The sequence below is a fragment of the Aquarana catesbeiana genome, linkage group LG01 (genome assembly GCF_042186555.1).
Source record: "Aquarana catesbeiana isolate 2022-GZ linkage group LG01, ASM4218655v1, whole genome shotgun sequence".
Classification (NCBI taxonomy): Eukaryota; Metazoa; Chordata; class Amphibia; order Anura; family Ranidae; genus Aquarana; species Aquarana catesbeiana.
The window spans coordinates 47329790-47356084 of record NC_133324.1 but is presented as its reverse complement, the minus strand read 5'-3'; the positions used below and the strand labels follow the sequence as shown (position 1 = coordinate 47356084).

The following is a 26295-nucleotide window of genomic DNA, read 5'->3' as shown; positions in this document are numbered from 1 at the left end:
TTTATGATCTCCTGGGACTTTCATGTACAGCTGTCTTTGGAGTTTACTCAGAATGGTGTGAAAACTGTAAAAACATCCATTGAACAGCAGTTCTGTGGGAAGAAACACCTGGTTGAGAGTGCGGTCAGAAGAGAATGACTGGTTGGAGCTGACAGAAAGGTTGTGACATCCCAAATGAAAACTCTTTACAACTGTAGAGAGCAGAAAGGATCTCGGAATGCAACAGGCTGAACCTTGAAGTGGATGGGCTACAACAGGAGAAGACTACATTGGGTTCCACTTCTGTTATTCAGTCTGGATTTCTGCCGAGACACACAAATGGTGGGCCAGTCATCAGATCTGAATCTAAAGGAAAACCACTGTGATGTGGTAGAATGGGGGATTCACAGAATGAATGTGCAGTTGGCTATTTTGAGAGATTTTGTGTGATGCAATCATGTCGACATGTAGTAGAATCTCAAAGGAATGTTTGTTGATGGTGGAATCCATGCCACAAAGAATTGAGGGAGGCCCTAAACATCAGTATAGTGTTCCTAATAAATTGCTCATTGGGTGTGCAATAAAAAAAATATATAAAGCTTCTATAATGAAGTCAACTCTTACTTTCATAAAATATATCTACGCCGCCCTCTACGCCATGGGGTGAACTTTGCCATATGCCGGTGGTGGTCATAACAACCTCTTCACAGATTGGCAGATCTTTCAGTGTCTTCCATTTGCTGAACTTGTCCATTCCTTTTGACAGGATTACTTTTTTGGTTCCTTGCTTGGCACTCAGGTGCAGCTGGTGTCCATAGAGGGACAGGTAACCCCTGCTGTCGCAGAACCAGGCCTGGTTCTTCCCGCCTTCGCACAGGTCCGTTTTCAGAGTGGGCAGATCTCGTGGCTGGATCACCGTTAGGCACCGTTTACTCTTTACATTGATAATGGATTTGGTGCCCGGTTCCCAGGTCCAGTATTGGTGGTCGGCGTTCACCTTACACTTGGCTAGAGAGACTCGCCCAGTGTCATCTGCTGCGTGAATACACTTCTCCAGTTGGACGTTTTTGATCATGAAAATTTGGCCCTGTGTGACTACAGATAAAAATCATAATTATTTAAGGTATGGTTTGTATTCATACGAAAAAATTATGTAATTTTAACAGGTGTGGGGAGCATAACAGGGGCAATCACAGTGGATGCAGAGAAGACACAGGAACAATAGAACTATGAGGAAAAAAATTATTTAAGCATATACAAACCCAAAACGGTAATATATTACAGCTTACCGGCCCTTATCAGTGTTGGCTGCATTCCTTTCTTTTCAGACTTTTATTCCCTTTATTTTCATCTTGTGATCCTGCCAGTAACACACTTCCTGCCCCAGGGTGGCTACACTGACTACTTTACTACTACCCTGTTTCCCCGAAAATAAGACCTAGCGTGATTGTCGGTGATGGCTGCAATATAAGCCCTACCCCCCCAAATAAGCCCTAGTTAAAGTCCTTGTAGGTCTTATTTTTCAGGATAGGGCTTATTTTCAGGGAAACAGGGTAGGGCTTATTTGGGGGGTAGGGCTTATATTGCAGCCATCACCGACAACCACGCTAGGTCTTATTTTCGGGGAAACAGGGTATGGAGTAAGCCATGATTGTTGCTTGTACTTACAAGACTTCAAACATGTCAAGATAAACTGGGTATTTCTTTACTGATCAAAGGTATATTGACATAAAGGAATTAAATAAAGGATGTTCATTGTTTAGGTTTTACAAAAACCTTAAAGGGTCCGTCCAAAAATAATAATGGTGGATGCCGGAAAGGGTAACTACCTGACTGTCTCTTTAGCTCTCTGGAACTTTATTGGTGACATCCATGCATTGAGTAAACAGATCTGTGCTCATTATGATGGGTTTTGACCCAAAATTCCCAGGTGGACAAAACAGAGCTGGGAATGAGAGCATTTCACTGTTGAAATATTTAAGACAGAAAAAAACAGGGTATGACTCAAAACTAAAATACTACCTTCAAACCTTATTTGAGGGCTGTTTTGTGAACAACAAGTAAAGAAATAAGGCTAATAGGAATAAAGCTGTTATTTTTTTTACAAAACAAAGACTCTCATGTAGGGCAGCGACAATATTTAGAACAGGAAAGAAGGAAAGGTATGTACAGTGATGATGTCACAGCAGCTAAAAAAATGTATTATAACACATATCCACAAATTGATTTTTCACCGGTCATCCACCCACACCAACATGTTTCGTCCAAATTGCTTAAAGTGGTTGTATACCCACTTTTTTCATTTTTACCAACAGGTGAGCCTATAATAAGGCTTACCTGTAGGTAAAATGAATATCTCCTAAACCTGTATGGTTTAGGAGATATTCACGTTGCATGCAGCCGCTAACGTCAGCGGCGCATGAGCTGTGAATGCCAGATGCTGCCGTACCTTGCCGGGAAGAAGACTCCCGTACGCACGCGCGGGAGTGACATCTTCGTGGCTCCGGCCACTCACAGCGTCGGAACCGCGAACCGGGAGGACACGCCGAGGGCAAAATGTCAGCTCCCTCAGCGTAGACCGGCCTGCGATACGGGGACCTCGTTCTAAGGTGAATATTTCATAATGAGCTAGCATGCGGTGCATACTAGCTCATTATGCCTTTGCCTTTACAGGGTTTTTTTTTAACATTTTTTTTTTTTCTTCTGAGGGTATACAACCGCTTTAAAGTGGATGTAAACCCTCACATATACCCAGTGAAGTGAACAGCCTCAGATGATACTCAGAGATGAAACAAACACCCTATATAAGTTTTACATATACATCTGCTGTCTTCATCTGTATATATCCTTTAGAAACTGCTCTTCATGTTAAAGTTTTTCTCTTCCTGGTTGCCACTGGGAGTGGATTATTGGCATACAGCCAAGACAGCTTATTGGAGGAAAGGCACCCCCCCCCCCTTCATAGGCAAAGGAAGGAAGTAATGTGCAGAGCTGTGGTCTTAGACGGCAAGATGACTGCTAATTTATTTATAGCAACCTCCCCCAACATACACTTCTATCTCCCATCTCGGAGAACATGTGAGAACTTATCAGGCTGATAACAGAGCTACGGAGCAAGAGACAGCTACAGGACATGGTGCTTTGGAGAGAGCTAAGAAAACACTACAGATAAATATATATGCCCAGCTCAAATTTCATGAATCGGGTTTACATCCACTTTAATCATGGATTCTCCTTTGGGCAAAATGCTTTGGAGATGGTAGATGACAGTTGTCAAGTCACTTTGGGGAATATGTGTTAACAGAATAACATTTTTTAACCACTGTGCTGTAATCCGGTGTGTAGCCCTTTCCTTCCTTTCAGGATGCACTCCTGGGCTGACACCTGATACAAGACAGCAGGGACAGAGGGTGTGCCAGGGACATTGAGGGAAAGAAGTATTTGATCTTCTGCTGATTTTGTACATTTGACCACTGACAAAGAATTACTCAGTCCATAATTTTTAATGGTAGGTTTATTTTAACAGTGAGAGACAGAATAACAACCAAAAAAATACAGAAAAAACACATTTCAAAAAAGTTATAAATTGATTTGCATTTTAATGTGTGACATAAGTAATTGACCCCTTCGCAAAACATGACTTTGTACTTGGTGGCAAAGCCCCGTCCATCATCCCTTGGATGCAGTGAAGTTGTCCTGTCCCCTTAGCAGAAAAACCCCCCCAAAGCATAATGTTTCCACCTGCATGTTTGGCGGTGGGGATGGTGTTCTTGGGGTCATAGGCAGCATTCCTCCTCCTCCTTCTCCAAACACGGCGAGTTGAGTTGATGCCAAAGAGCTCGATTTTGGTCTCATCTGACCACAGCACTTTCTCCTAGTTCTCCTCTGAATCATTCAGATGTTCATTAGTAAACTTCAGACGGTCCTGTACATGTGCTTTCTGGAGTATTGGGACCTTGCGGGCGCTGCAGAATTTCAGTCCTTCGCGGCGTAGTGTGTTCCCAATTGTTTTCTTGGTGACTATGGTCCCAGCTGCCTTGAGGTCATTGATAAGATTCTCCCGTGTAGTTCTGGGCTGATTCCTCACCGTTCTCATAATCATTGAAACTCCACGGGGTGAGATCTTGCATGGAGCCCCAGACCGAGGGACATTGATAGTTTTTTTGTGTCTCTTCCATTTGCGAAGAATTGCACCAACTGTTGTCACTCTCTCACCAAGCTGCTTGGCGATGGTCTTGTAGGCCATTCCAGCCTTGTGTAGGTCTACAATCTTGTCCCCGACGTCCTTGGACAGCTCTTTGGTCTTGGCCATGGTGGAGAGATTGGAATCAGATTGATTGCTTCTGTAGACAGGTGACTTTTATACAGGTAATAAACTGAAATTAGGAGCACTTCCTTTAGGCTCCTTTCACACTGGGGTGTCGGCGTCGTATTTGCGGGGGTATTCAGCCGCTAGCGGGGTGCTTTTGACCCCCAATAGCGGCCGAAAAAGGGTTAAAACCACCCGCAAAGCGCTGCTGCAGCAGCTTTTTGCCGACGGTAAAGTCGGTAAAGACGGTAAAGTCCGTTGGTATGAACGTGATGACGTACGAAGGGACTAGAATAAGGAAGTTGATAGCCAGTAGCCAATAGCTGCCCTTGCGTCCTTTTTTGTCCGTCGGACTAGCATACAGACGAACTGATTTTTCGATCGGACTCGAGTCCGTCGGAAAGATTTGAAACATGTTCTAAATCTAAAGTCCATCTGATTTTCGACAGAAAAAGTCAGCTGAAGGTCCGATGAAGCTCACACACGATCTGATTGCCCGACGGATTTGTTCCGTCGTACCAGTCCGGTAGAAAAGTCTGCCCGTGTGTACACGGCATTAGGGGATCAAAAACTTTTTTCACTCATTAAAATGCAAATCAATTTATAACTTTTTTGAAATGCGTTTTTCTGGATATTTTTGTTGTTGTTCTGTCGCTCACTGTTAAAATAAACCTACCATTAAAATTATAGACTGATCATTTCTTTGTCAGCGGGCAAACGTACAAAATCAGCAGGAGGTCAAATACTTTTTTCCCCCACACTGAGTAAAGACCAAAACAATTTTATTCCATATCCACTTACATTAAAGATTCTTGCATGCTGCATACAGGGCTGGTGTGATGTGCAGAATGAACGGGCAGCAATGTAGATGGAATGGAGGACAGCTGCCAGCACAAGCTCAGACCCGCCGCAGAGGGAGATAGACACTGGCGACGTCGCAGGCTGTCACACGCCGCTGTCAGAATGGCACCTGATACAAACTGGAGTACCAAAGAGGAGTGAAGGCCTTTGAAACAGCTTTATTGTTTGTTGGCTTCAACATTTAGAATAATTTTATTAGGCTTTGGCCCTTCTGATGATGCAGCACTGATACAATGTTGCAGTTTTTTAGGGTCACTGTGCTTACATAGTTCTGTCTCCGGGTTGAAACCCCTACAGAATACACATTGTGGGAGGCGAGCACGTAAACAGGTACAAGTGGGGACGGGGAGAATTGTGCACCCATGCCACAGAGGCTGCCGGAGGTATGTAGGCCCAAACATAGGGTATGGCAATAAGACGGAACTTTCCGCTTGGAGCGACACCTTTCCCGGGCCAACACTTTTTAACTCTTTTTCACTCCGTGGCTCTTTCCTTCTTTTCCAAACATAAGGATAACCAATCATTAATACACTTCTCTATCTTTCTATGCAGAGAATTCTCTCTGCTCTGCTGAAGCCAACAGCCGTCAAAAGAATGGGGAAAAAAACTGGGCAGTCTGCCAAGTATCACAACATTCTTTAGCAGTGGAACTAAGTACAGTGAAACCTCGGTTTGCGAGTAACGTGGTTAACGAGTGTTTCGCAAAACGAGCACTGTATTTTTAAAAATCGTAACTCGGTTTGCGAGTGTTGTCTCGCGAAACGAGCACGATTAAGGCCAAAAGCGGTGTGCAGTACCGCTTTTGGCCTGAGGCGGGGGGTGCCGGAGCCGAGCAGAGCCGAAAGTCGACGATCGCAGCCGATCGGCGCCGTTCGGAAATGCACGGAAAGGCCCGAGCACACTTCGGCTGACCTCGGCAAATCTGGGGTAGGAAGTCTTTCCGAGGTTTGCCGAGGTCAGCCGAAGTGTGCTCGGGCCTCTGGCCGCATGCGGTATTGCATCCCATTGAAGTCAATGCGGAACTAATTATTTTCGTTTCCATTGACTTCTATGGGGAAACTCGTTCTGATATGCGAGTACTTTGGATTACGAGCATACTTCTGGAACGGATTATGCTTGTAATCCGAGGTTCCACTGTATAAACATTGTAACGACTTGTCCTTTACATCAAATGAATACACTTATACACTTCCCTGTGTAAATGAGGAAAGTTTAACCAATTTAAACAGTAAAACTTTTTCTGACATTTGTTGGTTTCAAGTTAAAGTCATTTTTTTTGCTAGAAAATTGCTTAGAACCCCCAAACATTATATATATATATATATATATATATATATATATATATATATACACATCATCCCGGGGGCCAGCAAAAGATCGTGTCTCGGGTCCTGATTGGATGGATTGATAGCAGCACAGCCATTGGCTCCTGCTGCTGTCAATCAAATCCAATGACGCAGGTGGCGGGGCTAGGGTGACCACATTTCCAAACTGCCATTCAGGGACAGCCCCCCCACGCACGCCCTCACGCCAGCCCAAAAAAAGATGATTTTTTAATATATTTTTTTGCTAATTTTTGGAAAACAAAAGCAAACAGTGGTCACCAGTTTAGACAGGTGGTATACATTCTCTACATATATTTTTTTATTGCCCCCACTTGTCAGCCTAATTTTTTTATTGCCACCACTTGTCAGCCTCATTTTTATTATTGCCCCCCACTTGTCAGCCTCATTTTTTTTATTGCCCCCCACTTGTCAGAATAATCTTTTTATTGCCCCCTACTTGTCAACCTAATTTTTTTTATTGCCCCCCAGGGCAGGGCTCCACTTTGTCAGCCTCATTTATTACTGTACTGTCCCCAGCCCCAGTGCCCCGATTTGTCACCTGACCTGCTCCAATCAGGTTCCATTTGCTCACCTTTTAATCTGGACTAGTCTGGTGTGGTGAGCGGTTGAGCGGCGGTTAAACTTGTGCACAACGGGAAATTTAGTTTAGTTTCGGTTCGTTGTCATTCGTAAAATACATGATTTCGTTCTGTTATATTCGTTATGTTACGTTAATTCGTTTTTGGATAATTTGTTATTATTCGTAGAGTGTCGATATATGTTATACTGAATCTTGAATCATGTCGAATTCATTTGTTACATCCGCTATAATTTCTTTCATATTAGTTGAAATTCGATATATATGTATGTATATGTATTCGTGATAATGATTCGTAGTTTGGAAAGTCGTTTATTTATTGAATCCAATAAAACACACAATGACTATATCTCTTCTCCTCTGCTCAAATACAATACATCACCCTTCTCACTCAGTTCTCAGGAATGCACTTTGCCAGTAATCCAACCTCCAGCACAAAATTAATCAGCTGATTGGACTGTAAGGTTTACGTTGAGTTGACCTTTTGTTTCATTAGATCTTTAACGAATTACCGAATCATGACGAATTAATTTGTTATATTCTCTATAATTTCTTTCGTATTAGTTGAAATTTGTTATTTTTTTATTCGGACATTCGGATGCATCCGAATGTCCGAAAGATGCAAAATTCAGGCCGAATTTCGATTCGTTACGAAACGGATTGCACATGTCTAGCGCCGATCTTTGTTCTCTGGTCCAGGCTGGGGGGCCCCCCTCAGGCAGTCGGGAGGAGTCAGGAGGAGACACAGTGGAGATGCTCTGGTTGCTCTCTCTGGGTGCTGCTGCAGTGGCCAGAGAAGAAGAGGAGGTGGGTGGACTCGGAGCGCAGGGCAGCGCTGGGTAAAGCCCTTGCTCCTCCCGCCTCCCTCTGAGACTCTGCAAATGTGATATCACTGGTTGCTAGATGCCAGGCGGGGCGGCCCCTAGCAACCAGTTTGGCAATCTTCTATTAGGGTGGCTATGTGTCCTCATTTTATTCCCGGACACTGTATTGTCCCGGAATGAAGGTGTCCGGGACATAAATGCGAATTGCGGGACAATCCCGGGCAATCAGGGACACGTGGTCACCCTAGGCGGGGCCGAGTCCGGCATTCGTGTCTATGGACGCAAATGTTGGACTCGGGAGAGCGCTTCTCCTAGGGGGTTATCTGATGTGGGGAGGAGCCGCGAGAGCCGCCGAGGGACCCCAGAAGAGGATGTTCGGGGCCACTCTGTGCAAAATGAGCTGCACAGTGGAGGTAAGTTGTTATTTTAAACAAATAAAAAACAAACCTTTAGTATCACTTTAACCAAACACTGATAGAAGTCACAAGACTGCTATATACTGCTGATAAGAAAAGGTATTTAACAGTTTATATTTAATACTATGATTGCATTACGATGTTCTGTGTACTGTGGGAGACCAGATATAGTGAATGCAGGGTCCTGGGTTTAGTAACACTTGAAGGTTTGGATCCCAGGAAGCTTCATACTGTACATTATCTGTGCTCTTCATCCCCGTGGCCTCACTCTATCTTCTGTGATTTACAGGCTGGATCTCTGGGACACCCCATTCTGCAATCGGAGCCCAGCTGAGGTACCGTTTGCTAGGGAAGGAACCTGAGCACACCAATTTCTTTGCTACTGGGGACTCCATCACCTATGCCAGGTCACCTCAGCTTCCTGACTGTCTGGCTGCAATTATGCACTTAGAGACTATTACTGTAGTCATTAGCAAAGGTAACATAGGATAGCTTGATTGCACATTAAGCCATTGTACTGCATCTTCTTCATGCATTGTCATACTCCCTGGGGTGACCGTGTGTATGATACGCCACTGGTCCAAATCATTTGGTGGAGGAGGGATTATGGTGTGGGGTTGTTTTTTTAGGGGTTGGGCTTGGCCCCTTAGTTGCAGTGAAGGCAACTCTTAAGGCTTCAGCATACCAAGACATTTTGGGCAATTTCATGCTCTCAACTTTGTGGGAAGAGTTTGGGGATGTCCCCTTCCTGTTCCAACATGACTGCACACCAGAGCACAAAGCAAGGTCCATAAAGACATGGATGAGCGAGTTTGGGGTTGAGGAACCTGACTGACCTCAACCCGATAGAACACCTGTGGGATGAATTAGAGCGGAGACTGCGAGCCAGGCCTTCTCATCCAACATCAGTGCCTGACCTCACAAATGCACTTCTGGAAGAATGGTCAAACATTCCCATAGACAACACTCTTAAACCTTGTGGACAGCCTTCCCAGAAGAGTTGAAGCTGTTATAGCTGCAAAGGGTGGGCCAACTCAATACTGAACCCTACGGACTAAGACTGGGATGCTATTAACCGCTTCAGCCCCGGAAGAATTTACCCCCTTCCTGACCAGAGCACTTTTTGCGATTCGGCACTGCGTCGTTTTAACTGACAATTGCGCGGTCCTACGACATGGCTCCGATACAAAATTGACGTCCTTTTTTTCCCACAAATAGAGTTTTCTTTTGGTGGTATTTGATCACCTCTGCCATTTTTATTTTTTGCGCTATAAACAAAATAAGAGCGGCAATTTTGAAAAAAAAGCATTATTTGTTACTTTTTGCTATAATAAATATCCCAAAAAATATATAAAAAAACATTTTTTTCCCTTAGTTTAGGCCGATACGTATTCTTCTACATGTTTTTGGAAAAAAAAAATCGCAATAAGCGTTTATTGATTGGTTTGCGCAAAAGTTATAGCGTTTACAAAATAGGGGATAGTTTTATGGCATTTTTATTAATTTTTTTTTTTTTTACTAGTAATGGCGGCGATCAGCGATTTTTGTTGTGACTGCGACATTATGGCGGACATGTCGGACATTTTTTACACATTTTTGGGACCATTGTCATTAATACAGCGATCAGTGCTATAAAAATGCACTGATTCCTGTGTAAATGACACTGGCAGTGAAGGGGTTAACCACTAGGGGGCGGGGAGGGGTTAAGTGTGTCCTAGGAGAGTGATTCTAATGCCGCGTACACACGGTCGGACTTTCTAGAAAGCTAGGTCCGACGTACTTGCCGCCAGACTTCCGGCGGACTACCGCCGGACTTTCTGAACGGCCGGACTTGCCTACACACGGCCGGACTTTCCGGAATCCGGTCTTCCCGACGGACTTCCGCCGGACTTTCAGAACGAACGGACTTTCCCACACACGGACAAGTCCATTCATTTTGAACGTGACTTTGGTACGACGGGACTAGAAAAGGAATTCAATCTCGCCGCTTTTTTTGGCGAGATTGAAACCTTGCGAGCCCAGTCGCAGGCCCTTAGGTCTGGTATGGAACTTTAAGGGGAACCCCCTACGCCGAAAAACCGGCGTGGGGGTCCCCCCAAAATCCATACCAGACCCCGATCCGAGCACGCAGCCCGGCCGGTGAGGAAAGGGGGTGGGGACGAACGAGCGCCCCCCCCCCCTCCTGAGCCGTACCAGGCCGCATGCCCTCAACATGGGGGGTGCTTTGGGGGAGGGGGCGCCTTGCGGTGCCCCCCCCACCACAAAGCACCTTGTCCCCATGTTGATGAGGACAAGGGCCTCTTCCCGACAACCCTGGCCGTTGGTTGTCGGGGTCTGCGGGCGGGGGGCTTATCGGAATCCGGGAGCCCCCCCATAATAGGAGGGCCCCCAGATCCCGGCCCCCCCACCCTATGTGAATGAGTATGGGGTACATGGTACCCCTACCCATTCACCTAGGTAAAAAGTGTCAATAATAAAACACAACACAGGTTTTTAAAATAATTTATTAAACAGCTCTGGGGGGGGGGGTCTTCTTCCGTCTTCGGGGGTCCCTCCGGTTCATCTTCTCCCGGCGTCCGGTTGGTTCTTCTCCGCTCTCCGGCCTCTTCTCCCGGTGTCCCAGGTCTTCGGCCGCCCCTCCGCTGTCTTCAGGTAGCTCTATTGCCAGCGGAGGTCCGGACTTCTGGGCTTCTTGGCTTCTTGGCTTCTTGTGTTCTCTTCTCTTCTCTTCCCCCAGATGTTGACACGACGCTCTCTCCGGCTGGACTGGTCTCTGAGGGCTGCGTTGTGACTTATATAGGCGGAGACCCCGCCCCCATATGATGTCACAGTCCCTGGGCATGCTGGGACTGTGACGTTTTAGGGGGCGTGGTCGACCACGCCCCCTAAAACGTCACAGTCCCAGCATGCCCAGGGACTGTGACATCATATGGGGGCGGGGTCTCCGCCTATATAAGTCACAACGCAGCCCTCAGAGACCAGTCCAGCCGGAGAGAGCGTCGTGTCAACATCTGGGGGAAGAGAAGAGAAGAGAACACAAGAAGCCAAGAAGCCAAGAAGCCCAGAAGTCCGGACCTCCGCTGGCAATAGAGCTACCTGAAGACAGCGGAGGGGCCGGCCGAAGACCTGGGACACCGGGAGAAGAGGCCGGAGAGCGGAGAAGAACCAACCGGACGCCGGGAGAAGATGAACCGGAGGGACCCCCGAAGACGGAAGAAGACCCCCCCCCGGAGCTGTTTAATAAATTATTTTAAAAACCTGTGTTGTGTTTTATTATTGACACTTTTTACCTAGGTGAATGGGTAGGGGTACCATGTACCCCATACTCGTTCACATAGGGTGGGGGGGCCGGGATCTGGGGGCCCTCTTATTATGGGGGGGCTCCCGGATTCCGATAAGCCCCCCGCCCGCAGACCCCGACAACCAACGGCCAGGGTTGTCGGGAAGAGGCCCTTGTCCTCATCAACATGGGGACAAGGTGCTTTGTGGTGGGGGGGGCACCGCAAGGCGCCCCCTCCCCCAAAGCACCCCCCATGTTGAGGGCATGCGGCCTGGTACGGCTCAGGAGGGGGGGGGGCGCTCGTTCGTCCCCACCCCCTTTCCTCACCGGCCGGGCTGCGTGCTCGGATCGGGGTCTGGTATGGATTTTGGGGGGACCCCCACGCCGGTTTTTCGGCGTAGGGGGTTCTCCTTAAAGTTCCATACCAGACCTAAGGGCCTGGGATGCCCCCCGCGCTCGCCGCAATGGGAAAATTAATTTTTCCTATTGCAGCGAGCGCGAGATGCAGTAACCTGCTCCTCCGTCGTATCTGGTCCTTCGGACTAGCATACAGACGAACGGGCTTTCCGTCAGGAACTGAGTCCGGCGGAGGTACGACGTAAAGATTTGAAGCAGGCTTCAAATCTAAAGTACGTCGGATTTCCGCAAAAATCCGACCGAAACGGTCCGTCGGAAGTCCGATGGAGACCACACACGGTCGGACTTTCCGCCGGACTTTGTCCGGCGGCGTCCGTCGGACTTTTGCAGGTGAAAAGTCCGACCGTGTGTACGCGGCATAACTGTAGGGGGATGGGCTGTGTATGTGACGTCACTGATCTCTGCTCCGATGACAGGGAGCAGAGATCCAGTGACACTGTCACCAGGCAGAACGGGGAGATGCTGTTTACAACGGCATCTCCCCGTTCGTCCTCTCCGTGAGGCAATCGCGGGTATGCCTGCGGCGATCGACCCGCGACCCGACTCACGGAGATCGCAGCAGGCGCGCGTGCGTGCACACGGCGGCAAATTCAAAGTAACGTACAGGTACGTTACTTTGCGCAGCCGTGCCGTTCTGCCGACGTATATATACAGGAACCGGTTAAAGTTCATGTGTGTGTAATGGCAGATGTCCCAATACTTTTGACAATATAGTGTATATACTGTGTTTATATTTATATAAATATATATATATATATATATATATATATATATATATATATATATATATATATATATATATATATTTTTTTTTTTTAATCCAAATGTTTTTTGCCAAGTGCCATTGCTACCTACATAACCTGTGTTATAGGGAAACAGCACTCAGACTTCTTAGGTCCCATAGCAGTCACATGGCCTGGTAGGGTTATAGTTAAGCCCTTGTATTTAAAGTGATTCTAATGCTTAATTTTTTTTGTCTAAAGAAAAACAAACTTGTTATACTTACGTTATATGGCCACCTGCTAATAGCTAGGCTCTTAGGCCGTACTGCTGCTTTGCCTGCCAATGGCCAGGCTTAAGCTCTTCATGGTACCGCATCCATCGCCCTTCTCCACCCCGCTAATAGCTGGGACTGCTTGAGACTTTGCATGGCACCGCATCCATCGGCCATATCCACTCTGCCAACAGCTGGGGATTGCTGGAGACTCCACATGGCACCGCATCCATCGCCCTTCTCCACCCCGCTAATATGTAGGGATTGCTGGAGACTCCACATGACACCACATCCATCGCCCTTCTCCACCCCGCTAATATGTGGGGACTGCTGGAGACTCCACATGGGACCGCATCCATCGCCCTTCTCCACCCCGCTTATATGTAGGGATTGCTGGAGACTCCACATGACACCACATCCATCGTCCTTCTCCACCCCGCTAATATCTGGGGATTGCTGGAGACTCCACATGGCACCGCATCCATCGCCCTTCTCCACCCCGCTAATATGTAGGGATTGCTGGAGACTCCACATGACACCACATCCATCGCCCTTCTCCACCCCGCTAATATCTGGGGATTGCTGGAGACTCCACATGGCACCGCATCCATCGCCCTTCTCCACCCCGCTAATATGTAGGGATTGCTGGAGACTCCACATGACACCACATCCATCGCCCTTCTCCACCCCGCTAATATCTGGGGATTGCTGGAGACTCCACATGGCACCACATCCATCGCCCTTCTCCACCCCGCTAATATGTAGGGATTGCTGGAGACTCCACATGGCACCGCATCCATCGCCCTTCTCCACCCCGCTAATATCTGGGGATTGCTGGAGACTCTACATGGCACCACATCCATCGCCCTTCTCCACCCCGCTAATATCTGGGGATTGCTGGAGACTCCACATGGCACCGCATCCATCGCCCTTCTCCACCCCGCTAATATGTGGGGACTGCTGGAGACTCCACATGGCACCGCATCCATCGCCCTTCTCCACCTCGCTAATATGTAGGGATTGCTGGAGACTCCACATGACACCACATCCATCGCCCTTCTCCACCCCGCTAATATCTGGGGATTGCTGGAGACTCCACATGGCACCGCATCCATCGCCCTTCTCCACCCCGCTAATATGTAGGGATTGCTGGAGACTCCACATGACACCACATCCATCGCCCTTCTCCACCCTGCTAATATCTGGGGATTGCTGGAGACTCCACATGGCACCGCATCCATCGCCCTTCTCCACCCCGCTAATATGTAGGGATTGCTGGAGACTCCACATGGCACCGCATCCATCGCCCTTCTCCACCCCGCTAATATCTGGGGATTGCTGGAGACTCTACATGGCACCACATCCATTGCCCTTCTCCACCCCACTAATATCTGGGGATTGCTGGAGACTCCACATGGCACCGCATCCATCGCCCTTCTCCACCCCGCTAATAGCTGGGACTGCTTGAGACTTTGCATGGCACCGCATCCATCGGCCATATCCACTCTGCCAACAGCTGGGGATTGCTGGAGACTCCACATGGCACCGCATCCATCGCCCTTCTCCACCCCGCTAATATGTAGGGATTGCTGGAGACTCCACATGACACCACATCCATCGCCCTTCTCCACCCCGCTAATATGTGGGGACTGCTGGAGACTCCACATGGGACCGCATCCATCGCCCTTCTCCACCCCGCTTATATGTAGGGATTGCTGGAGACTCCACATGACACCACATCCATCGTCCTTCTCCACCCCGCTAATATCTGGGGATTGCTGGAGACTCCACATGGCACCGCATCCATCGCCCTTCTCCACCCCGCTAATATGTAGGGATTGCTGGAGACTCCACATGACACCACATCCATCGCCCTTCTCCACCCCGCTAATATCTGGGGATTGCTGGAGACTCCACATGGCACCGCATCCATCGCCCTTCTCCACCCCGCTAATATGTAGGGATTGCTGGAGACTCCACATGGCACCGCATCCATCGCCCTTCTCCACCCCGCTAATATCTGGGGATTGCTGGAGACTCTACATGGCACCACATCCATCGCCCTTCTCCACCCCGCTAATATCTGGGGATTGCTGGAGACTCCACATGGCACCGCATCCATCGCCCTTCTCCACCCCGCTAATATGTGGGGACTGCTGGAGACTCCACATGGCACCGCATCCATCGCCCTTCTCCACCCCGCTAATATGTAGGGATTGCTGGAGACTCCACATGACACCACATCCATCGCCCTTCTCCACCCCGCTAATATCTGGGGATTGCTGGAGACTCCACATGGCACGGCATCCATCGCCCTTCTCCACCCCGCTAATATGTAGGGATTGCTGGAGACTCCACATGACACCACATCCATCGCCCTTCTCCACCCCGCTAATATCTGGGGATTGCTGGAGACTCCACATGGCACCGCATCCATCGCCCTTCTCCACCCCGCTAATATGTAGGGATTGCTGGAGACTCCACATGGCACCGCATCCATCGCCCTTCTCCACCCCGCTAATATCTGGGGATTGCTGGAGACTCTACATGGCACCGCATCCATTGCCCTTCTCCACCCCACTAATATCTGGGGATTGCTGGAGACTCCACATGGCACCGCATCCATCGCCCTTCTCCACCCCGCTAATATGTAGGGATTGCTGGAGACTCCACATGGCACCGCATCCATCGCCCTTCTCCACCCCGCTAATATGTAGGGATTGCTGGAGACTCCACATGGCACTGCATCCATCGCCCTTCTCCACCCCGCTAATATCTGGGGATTGCTGGAGACTCCACATGGCACCACATCCATCGCCCTTCTCCACCCCACTAATATGTAGGGATTGCTGGAGACTCCACATGACACCACATCCATCGCCCTTCTCCACCCCGCTAATATCTGGGGATTGCTGGAGACTCCACATGGCACCGCATCCATCGCCCTTCTCCACCCCGCTAATATGTAGGGATTGCTGGAGACTCCACATGGCACCGCATCCATCGCCCTTCTCCACCCCGCTAATATCTGGGGATTGCTGGAGACTCTACATGGCACCACATCCATCGCCCTTCTCCACCCCACTAATATCTGGGGATTGCTGGAGACTCCACATGGCACCGCATCCATCGCCCTTCTCCACCCCGCTAATATGTAGGGATTGCTGGAGACTCCACATGGCACCGCATCCATCGCCCTTCTCCACCCCGCTAATATCTGGGGATTGCTGGAGACTCCACATGGCACCGCATCCATCGTCCTTCTCCACCCCGCTAATATGTAGGGATTGCTGGAGACTCCACATGACGCCACATCCATCACCTTTCTCCACCCCGCTAATATGTGGGGATTGCTGGAGACTCCACATGGCACCGCATCCATCGCCATTCTCCACCCCACTAATATGTAGGGATTGCTGGAGACTCCACATGGCACCGCATCCATTGCCCTTCTCCACCCCACTAATATCTGGGGATTGCTGGAGACTCCACATGGCACCGCATCCATCGTCCTTCTCCACCCTGCTAATATGTGGGGATTGCTGGAGACTCCACATGGCACCAAATCCATCGCCCTTCTCCACCCCGCTAATATCTGGGGATTGCTGGAGACTCCACATGGCACTGCATCCATCGCCATTCTCCACCCCGCTAATATGTGGGGATTGCAAAGTCCAGAAATCAGGAAAGAGAAGGGAGGTATCACCGCTCAAGGAGGATCGACCAAAAGTAAATCTCTTCACCAGTTAAGAAGACACAGGTGCAGGCAATGCATATAGCAAATAGATAAAAAGTGGTTCTGGACAGCCGCACTCCGAATATGCCTTTTATTCAAAAACCACAAAGATACATGCCACAGCAGAACAAAAGAGCTAACGCGTTTCGCACTATATGTAGTGCTTAATCAAGTTCATCATGATTACGCACCACATGTAGTGTGAAACGCGTTAGCTCTTTTGTTCTGCTGTGGCATGTATTTTTGTTTGTGGTTTTTGAATAAAAGGCATATTCGGAGTGCGGCTGTCCAGAATCAGGATTGCTGGAGACTCCACACGTCTTCCAGGGCACAGCTTGCCGAACAACCAGGCATTGATCGTGGACACTTTAGTCCATTTAAGACTTCAACCATCCTCGTCCTTGGGAGGAGGCGGGATTAACCCATACGTATGCTGCCATGGAGTCTGTCAGGAAATATTATTTTTGGGGGGACTGACCCTTTTAACAGTTACATGGAGATTCTGGCAGGTGGATTTAGTTTTTGTACCAGAACAATAGCAGGTTTATGGGGAGGTTATCCAGCATAGAGATGGGGGTTCAGCCTCATTGTAGTTATGGTAGGAGATGTGTTACTGGCCAGAACACCAGGTGACAACAGGGGGAAAAAAAGGCAAAGAAAACAAATGCAGCCCCCACATCTAATGATTGGTAAGCTGCAATATAATATATTTTTTTGGTTTTGGGTTTAATACTGCTTTAAAGTATATGTAATAGGCATGTGCAATTTGTTTCGTTCCGAATTCGTATTTTAACGAATTTCGACAAATTTGTTAATTCGGGAATATCCGAATTAACGAAAACTTGTTTAACTAATTTTTTCCGAATATTCGTAAATTCGATAAAATTGGACATTCATAAATTCGGGCATTCGTACATTCGTACATTAGTAAATTAGTGAATTCGTAAATTTGTAAATTCGAAAATTTGGAAATCTGAAATAATAGTTAACTAATAATAAATTAACTATTAGTAATTACTAGTAACTTTTAAATTATAGGTATTGTAATTTCCTTTAAAATTTGGCTGTTAGTGAACGTAACACATACAAATTTATCCGAAGTTATGAATGATCAGAAAAAACGGAATGGAATGTAATGAATTAATAATAATAAATAACAATAATAATAATAACAACGTTTTATTATTATTATTTATTATTAATTTGTTCCGTTCCACTTGTTTAGATGCAGCATTCGTTTTGGATAATTCGGATAAATTCGTATTTGTTACGTTCACTGACAGTCAAATTTGAAAGGAAATTACAATACCTATAATTTAATAGTTAGTTACTATTTCAGATTTTTGAATTTTCGGGTTTTTGGATTTTCAAACTTCGAATTTACAAATTTCCAAATTTCCTAATTTACAAATGTACGATTTTACGAATTTACGAATGTACAAATTTACAAATGAACAAATGTAAAAATGTACGAATCTACGAATGTACGAATGTACGAACGAATGCATTTACGAATTTACGAATGAACGAATTTACGAATCGCGATCATAACGAATGACCCGAAAAACGAAAAAAAAAATAAACGAATGAAACGAAAATGAACAAATTTTTTGGCTGTGCACATGTCTAATATGTAAACATAATCATTAAAAGCTTGTAGAAGCTTTAACATGTTAATGTCATTTCAAAAATCTTTTGCATTAATTTTTTATTTATTTTTTTGCAAATTCTTTTTATTGAATGTAGAATCTTCTGCCTTTTTAAATCAACATCTTTTGTTAAAATAATCCCTGACTATCCCCGTATGAGTTCCTTGTCAAGGCACTTCCTAGTATAGGGTGACAGGGCATTGTCCCATAACATAACTGTGCTCCGGTGCTGTCATCCTGTCACATGGGCATCCAATAGAGACTGGCATTTAAACACTCATTACTAAGGCATTGTCTACTGTTATCATCAGGAAACCTGCTCTGAGAAAAGCCATGCATCTATCACGGGAGGGCATGTAGACAGGAATTGGCTGCAAAAAAATCCCAGGAGATCAACAATATAGCTTATGTAACTAAGGATGAGAAATGGGGAAATCTCCCCCATATTTTCTCTTAATAGAATAATTGGTATATAGTTAGCACCATCTAGTGGCCAAAATACAGTATAGGTTTCTGAAATCCCCCCAATAAGAAATACCGTGTACTGCATTTCAGCCACTGGATAGAGCTGACCATATGGGAATGAATCCATTAGAAAAAATACAGGGACATTTTGGCCAGCTTGCATGAATACCTCTGACATTCAACCAGAATTTTTTTTATAAATAGACCCCTTAATATTTATCGAGGTAATAAAATGCAGTAGCATACAGACCTCCATCCAAACATGATGTAATACATAAAATCACCCATAAAAAAAAAAAAAAAAAAAAAAAAAAAGAAAAGAAAATGTAAAGCAAGCGTTAAAGCTCCAGGGGTGAGGTTTTCATCCTTCTCCATGCATGTCATCCATAAGGGATGTGCCATTCTGCTGACCGCATACCGCAATAAGAGAATTATGCTAATAAGAGGAGAAGAATAGAAATAAGCAAAAAGACATGAAGGCGTGAGAGACACATACACAGGGGCAGTTTGTGTGTGTGTGTGTGTGGGGGGGGGGTCACCCCCATGATAGAGAAAGACCCTGGATGGTGGAAGTAGGAAATTCACTACCCAGATAGTTACCGGTATGTATAGCAAGGGTATCATCCAGCTAGGTTGCCACATGCTCAGATGAGTTACTTTACCACGTTGTTAAATTTTATTGTATATTCATGTACATATATCCTTATTATTATTATTATTATTATTATTATTATTATTATTATTATTATTCATGTATCTTTATTATCATTTTTGTACATGTACTGTATCTATTTTATTAGTATTATTATTGTATATGCATATTATGATTTTTATTATTAATACTGTACAATGTACAAGTATAGTATCTGTATCATTATTATTATTGTGGTACACTGTATCTTATTACTATTAATATTATTCTTGCATCTGTATTATTATTATTATTATTTATTATTGCTGTCGTTATTGTGTTATTATTTTTATTGTACCTGTATTTTTATTATTATGATAGTTCATGTAACTTTATTGTTATACATGTATTGTACATGTATCTTTAATTATTATTATTATTATCGCACATGTATTTTTTTAATCATATTTGTACATGTACCATTATTATTGTTGTACATTTATCTTTTTTTTTTGGTTATTATTATTATTGTATATGTATCTTTTCTATTATTATCATTAATGTACTTTACTGTCATACTTGTACATGTACCATTATTATTATTGTATATTTATATATTTTTGTTGTTATTATTATTGTACATGTATATTTTATTATTATCAATGTACTTGTATCTTTATTATCATACTTGTACATGTACCATTTTTATTGTTGTACATTTATCTTTTTTTGTCATTATTATTGTACATGTATCTTTTATTATTATTTTTCTTCTATCTTTATTATCATACTTAAACATGTACAATTATTATTATTGTACATGTATCTTTTATTATTTGTATTATTATTGTACTTCTATCTTTATTATCGTACTTAAACATGTGCAGTTATTATTATTGTACATGTATCTTTTTTTTTGTTATTATTATTGTACGTGTATCTTTTATTATTCTTGTACTTATATCTTTATTATCATACTTGTACATGTACCATTATTATTGTTGTACGTTTATCTTTTTTTTGTTATTATTGTATATGTTTCTTTTATTATTATTATCATTAATGTACTTTATTGTCATACTTGTACATGTACCATTATTATTATTGTACATGAATCTTTTTTTTTTTTTTGTAACAATATTATTATTATTATGATGATGAAGATGAAGATTATTTCTCCTATTAATATTATTTTCTTATTTTTTCTTATCCTTATTTCTTCAACACTTATCAAAAGTTAAAAAAAAAAATCACTTAGCTGGAGTTAAATCTGTGAAAGATGAATTCTGATTGGTTGGTTGCTTGTTCTTTACTATTATTTGCTGCTCAGCTCATTCAGTAAGCTAATTATTCAGCTAATTAAAAAGAGTGAACAGCAAACTTTAAAATACAGTCATACAAAACAACCGATCAACCAATCAGAATTGATTTTTTTTTTTCAATTAACTGTTTTCTGTTTTCTTCTTTGTTTGTTTTTTGCTGTCTAGTGTAGTAACAAACTAGAACTCACACACATGTCACACTGAAATATCTGGATACATTTTGCAAAGAGGTTTTACCAGCATATTTACATGAACAAATTACATTGTTGATTACAGAAAAAGGGCACTTACCTTGCAGGAGGACACAGAGGGCCAGAGCAGCTGGGCCCAAACTGTACATCATTTTTAATTTTTTTTTTTTTTGCTACAGTATTCCCTTTTTCTGAAAATGAGTAGCAGGTTCTGTATCAGGCTCGGAGTGATCAGTGTGGAGATGGGGGGTCCATTCCTTCTCGGAGGTAGTGGTGGTGGTGGGGGGGGGGGGGCGTGCACGAATGGCAAGTAAAAAAATCGCCAACAAAGTGCGGAAAAGCCAAAGAGAAGAAAGTTAGGAGTTTCTCCTTTGTGAGCCGGCTGCAGTCTGCCTGTGAGGGGAGAATGTTAATCAGGCCTTGTGTCCCCTCTTCTCCTCCTCCTCCTTCCCCTCCTCACTTCACAGCACAATACATCTGAGATCAGGCCCATTGCACTTTACTTATCCTGAAAACAACATCCTCCAATGGGCCCTTTTTCCCCTAGTACATTCCTTCCCTCTTCCCTTTTTTTTTTATAGATACAAAAAAATTATCATAGTAAAATCATTTAATGCATGTACATTATGGGTGTCCAGGAAATAGTAGGAGAGATCAGCATACACAGCATAATCAGATCCCATGGTAATGACTTCTCTGGAAGTGAACAATGGATGTATGCTTCAATGAGTTCAGGCAGTTAACATGGTAGCAACCCTCTATCTATCTATCTACAAAAAATATGTGAAAAGTTGCGCTACAAGTGAGTCAAAGTGAAATCAGCAGCTAGCACCAACAACGTGATAAGCTGCTTAAGTGAATAAAAAGAAATATAAAATGCAGCGATTTTGGAACCTCGGCCCCCTGGGATCGCCTATGGGAGTGGACGTTCAACTAGTGAGTCAAAAATGGTGAAAATAGCCGTATACAACTTAACACTGAGAGTAATATGTGCATAGATACTGACAAGAAGACTCATATGTGTGTAACATAAACGCACGAGAAAATCACATGTACAAGTGATATACAAACTAAAAATAAAAATGATAATAAATCTATGGTAAACAAAGAGTACATCTAATGGGGCGTACACACGGTCTGACTTTTTGGCTACAAAAGTCCGACAGCCCGTCCGACAGACTTTCGACGGACTTTTGGCGGACTTTAAACGGACTTTCTAACGACCGGACTTGCCTACACACAATCACACCAAAGTCCGACGGATTCGTACGTGATGGCGTACACCGGACTAAAATAAGGAAGTTCATAGCCAGTAGCCAATAGCTGCCCTAGCGTGGGTTTTTGTCCGTCGGACTAGCATACAGATGAGCGGATTTCTGGGTCCGGCGGAGTTACGACGTAAAGATTTGAAGCAAGTTCCAAATCTAAAGTCCGTCAGATTTGCGACTGGAAAAGTCCGCTGAAAGTCCGGGGGAAGCCCACACGCGATCGGATTGTCCGCCGAATTTCGTCCATCGGCGTCCGTCGGACTTTTGTAGCCGAAAAGTCCGACCGTGTGTACGCGACATAAGAGCTCCTTTGTGTGGTGTATAGTCTATTCAGAAAAAATATTTTGAAAGATGTTTCTTCTGGTGTTGGCAAATACGAGGAAGCAGACTTCTACATGCAGTAACCACAGGTGTGTGTATATGGAACAACAGAGGGAATGGATACTCTTACCCTAAAGTGTGGACACACACGCCGTACGGTCGTCAAACAGTCGTCTCCAACGGACTCTCCAAACGGAACCTTTGTGGTACAATGGTGTGTACCTGCGTCCACATCGGACAGAATGGATGATGGATACCTCACCCTGGGGACATCTTCTGGCAGGTATCCTCAAACTGGAGTAGGCTGATAAGAGTTTGTAGTCCTCACACCGACATCACAACGACATCCAATCAGCAGCATAAATCATGAAAAAAAGAAAAGGGCCTCCACATAGTGCAGATGAATCCAAGGTAAAAAAAGATTTATTTAATCGATAAAAAAGCAAAAAAAAAAACAAAAAAGGTACAGACCATCAATCACAATGCGTACATGGAGTGATCACAAAGTATAAAAAGAACAGCATGGTATAAAAAGCGCAACAGGCTATAAACCTATCTATCTATCTATCTATCTATCTATCTATCTATCTATCTATCTATCTATCTATCTATCTATCTATCTATCTATCTCTATCTATCTATCTATCTATCTATCTATCTATCTATCTATCTATCTATCTATCTATCTATCTATCTATCTATCTATCTATCTATCCTTTCTTGTCTATCTATCTATCTATCTATCTATCTATCTATCTATCTATCTATCTATCTATCTATCTATCTATCTATCTATCTATCTATCTATATCTATCTATCTATCTATCTATCTATTCATATTGTGTTCATATTTTTAGAACACTTACTGGCAAGGGGGTATGGACACTGCCAGGAATTTCATTCTCTACAGGGTCTTTGAGGTTGTCTGCAGAGAACAATAAGTCATTATGATTGTTTGAAAACTTTACAATGTTTCCAAAAGGAAACCCCATTATTTGTTTTGGAAAGATATGAAATTTACATAAAAGGGCACTAGTAGATTCTAGGTCTGCAAGGCAACTTTGCTCATAACAGGAAAGTGTTATACAATATTGCAAATGTCTCAACATTCATGCAGGCGTTATAAATAATGCCTGTAATGCTTGTAATGTGTGGGTAATAGTTTCTGTGTTGCCTTTTGCCAGGCAGATGTAGCATTCCCTAACAGAAAAATTGCTCAGAAAACATTCGACCATGAGAGATAAATCACTAAAGCCTCGTACACGCGATCGGAATTTCCGCAGACAAAGCATCAGAATTTTGTCCGAAGGGCGTGTGCCGTGAACTTGTCTTGCATACAAACGGTACACAATTGTCCAACAAAGAAGAAAGTAGTGACGTACTACGTTGAATTTCAGCTCTTGAGCACCACCCCTTGGGCAGCTTCTGATAATGTCGTGTTTGGTGAGCATTGGTTCCGAGCATGTGTGCTTGTACTTTGGACTTTTGTGTGACGGACTTGTGTACACACGATAGGAAAATCTGACAATAGACCGTTGTCCGCCGAAAATTTACTAGCCTGCCATCCAACATTTGTTGGCAGAAAGTTGGCCAACAATTGTCTGATGGAGTGTACTAACGGTCGGATTTTAGGCAAACAGTCTGTCATCACACAATTCCCTGCCGAAAATCCGATCGTGTGTACGAGGCTTAACACTATAGACCAGGGGTCTGAAAACTTTATAAAGAAAGGGCCAGTTCACGGTCCTTCACACTTTAGGGGGGCCGGACTGAGCCCAGTGGGAGTAAACAATACTTGAAAGTTAGGTTAATTTCGAGATAGAATCCTGGAAGGAAATAACTAAATATGAATATATTTAGGGTAGTAATGTGTTGAAGGGGTCTGAGTATCGATTGAAATATAGTTTGGTGAGCGCAGTTATAAAGGGTTTTTGTTGTTGTTGTTCTATTGTTGTTGGGTGGGATATGGGATGGTAATGTTTTTTTTTGTAATTCCTTTATTTTCCAAAAATAAGTGTTACAATTCAGTAGACACAACAAAAAAACATCATACAGCTTATATGTATATAATAAAAACAAGAATAGAGATAAGTCGTTGACAAAGTCATTTGCCAATACAACAGTGTATAGTAACATTTCCCTTGATTACACAATCTGTGGAACATGAATGGGACATAAAAAAAAAAAGAGTCATGCAAAATTGTCTGAGTGCCCAACCGGGGAGGTTTCCTGAGAGTAACCCTTTTTAATCATTTAGATCATATAACTATCATGACCAAACAGTGAATAAAATACTCTCCACTGACCAGGGATGAATACTCCCTAGAAAGCCAGCAGAGTCCAGCCGTGGGATACTACCAAAGTGCGATGCAAACCATGATATACAACATATCTGACTAAACCTTCCCATAGCTGGAAAATTATAAAGGGGGGATAAAACAAAAAGAAAAAGAGAGGGGAGGTGTGGGGAAAGGAGTGGTAAGAGACAGAAGAAGGGCGTATAAGAGAGAAACAAGGGTAGAAGAGGAAAGAGAGGAAAGAAGAGAGAAAGGTGGAGACCAAGAACGGCGGTGAGGCCCCCCGGGATCATTCAGTCTATGCCACCTCACGGAGGTATACCTCGGAGTAGATAAAGTGCTGCCAGGGGCGCCACGTCTTCCGAAAGGCCTCCTCCCTGCCGTACAAAGTGGCGGTAAGATCTTCCATATCGCGCAACTCATTGACCTTGGCATACCACTGGGTTTTCGTTGGTGGGGTCTCCGATCTCCAAGATAAGGGAATGCAAGCCTTGGCAGCATTCAGTAGCTGTATAGTAAGGGAGGCTTTATATTTCTTGATTGGTCGTCTAGAGAGGTGCAGCAGACACGCCCCAGGATCCCCCTCCAGAGTGGCACCCGTCAGATGTTCGATCGTGCGTGCCACCTCCTGCCAGTAGGGTTTGATTTTGGAACGCCGGATCAACTCTCTGCCCTGTTTCATTTCATTGCCAGACCCGCGATCGACGTACCTAACTGGTTTGATTATTTGCTCTCTCAGGACACACAAGGTCCAGCTGTCCCCCGGCAACAAAGGGTTAGACGCTCACGATCTCGCCCGCCAAACCGAGAAGCCGTCAGATCACATCCGACATCCTCCGAGGACTAAGCGCTCTCCAATCTACAGGTACTGGTAAGACCTACAGCATTCCATGTTTACAGCATCCTCCACCTCCCCCCTATCTTGGCGACCCACCCAGGAACATTTCAGTCGACGTACAAGAACCTGACTATGCCTAGGAGACTTGTTTGTACGAGCTCTTTATCATCTTTACCAATACTGCCTGGCCCAATATGTCTCCCATTTGTTATTTTTGTTTTTCTTTTTGGGTTTTGCTGGGTGGGGGGGGTGGGGGGGTGCATTGCTTATGATGTGTCTGCAGGTCGCGACAGGACTTGACAAGCTACTGACAGGGGTCGTGTGCTGATCTGCATGGATCTCGTTACTCTGGGGCCGAACCATCAGGGATACATTCTCAGGATGCAAAGTTTCATACGTGTTCTTGTAGATATCACATTCTCTCCCTTCATGTTATGTTTGGGTAATGTTTATGTTGATGGGGTGCTTGCGCCCTTGCTCTCTTTCACCCGTTCCTGGAAAATATCCTATATGCTGGGAAACTGATGTCCCGGTCTTGATGCACTGCGGAGGTCCCTGCTCGGGCTTGGCCCAG

General features: G+C 44.6%; 1 protein-coding gene across 1 annotated transcript in view; it reads right to left on the bottom strand.

Moving 5' to 3' along the window:
• LOC141131170 (uncharacterized) overlaps positions 1–21451 on the bottom strand; it is a 48074-nt gene extending 26623 nt beyond the window's left edge. The window contains exons 1-2 of the mRNA XM_073618215.1: positions 21098–21451; positions 604–1074 (exon numbers count right to left, since the gene is read on the bottom strand). Coding sequence (XP_073474316.1) covers positions 604–1074; positions 21098–21149 — 523 coding nt within the window. The 5' untranslated portion in view covers positions 21150–21451. The remainder of the gene's footprint in view (positions 1–603; positions 1075–21097) is intronic.
• Between the last annotated feature and the right edge of the window lie 4844 nt (positions 21452–26295).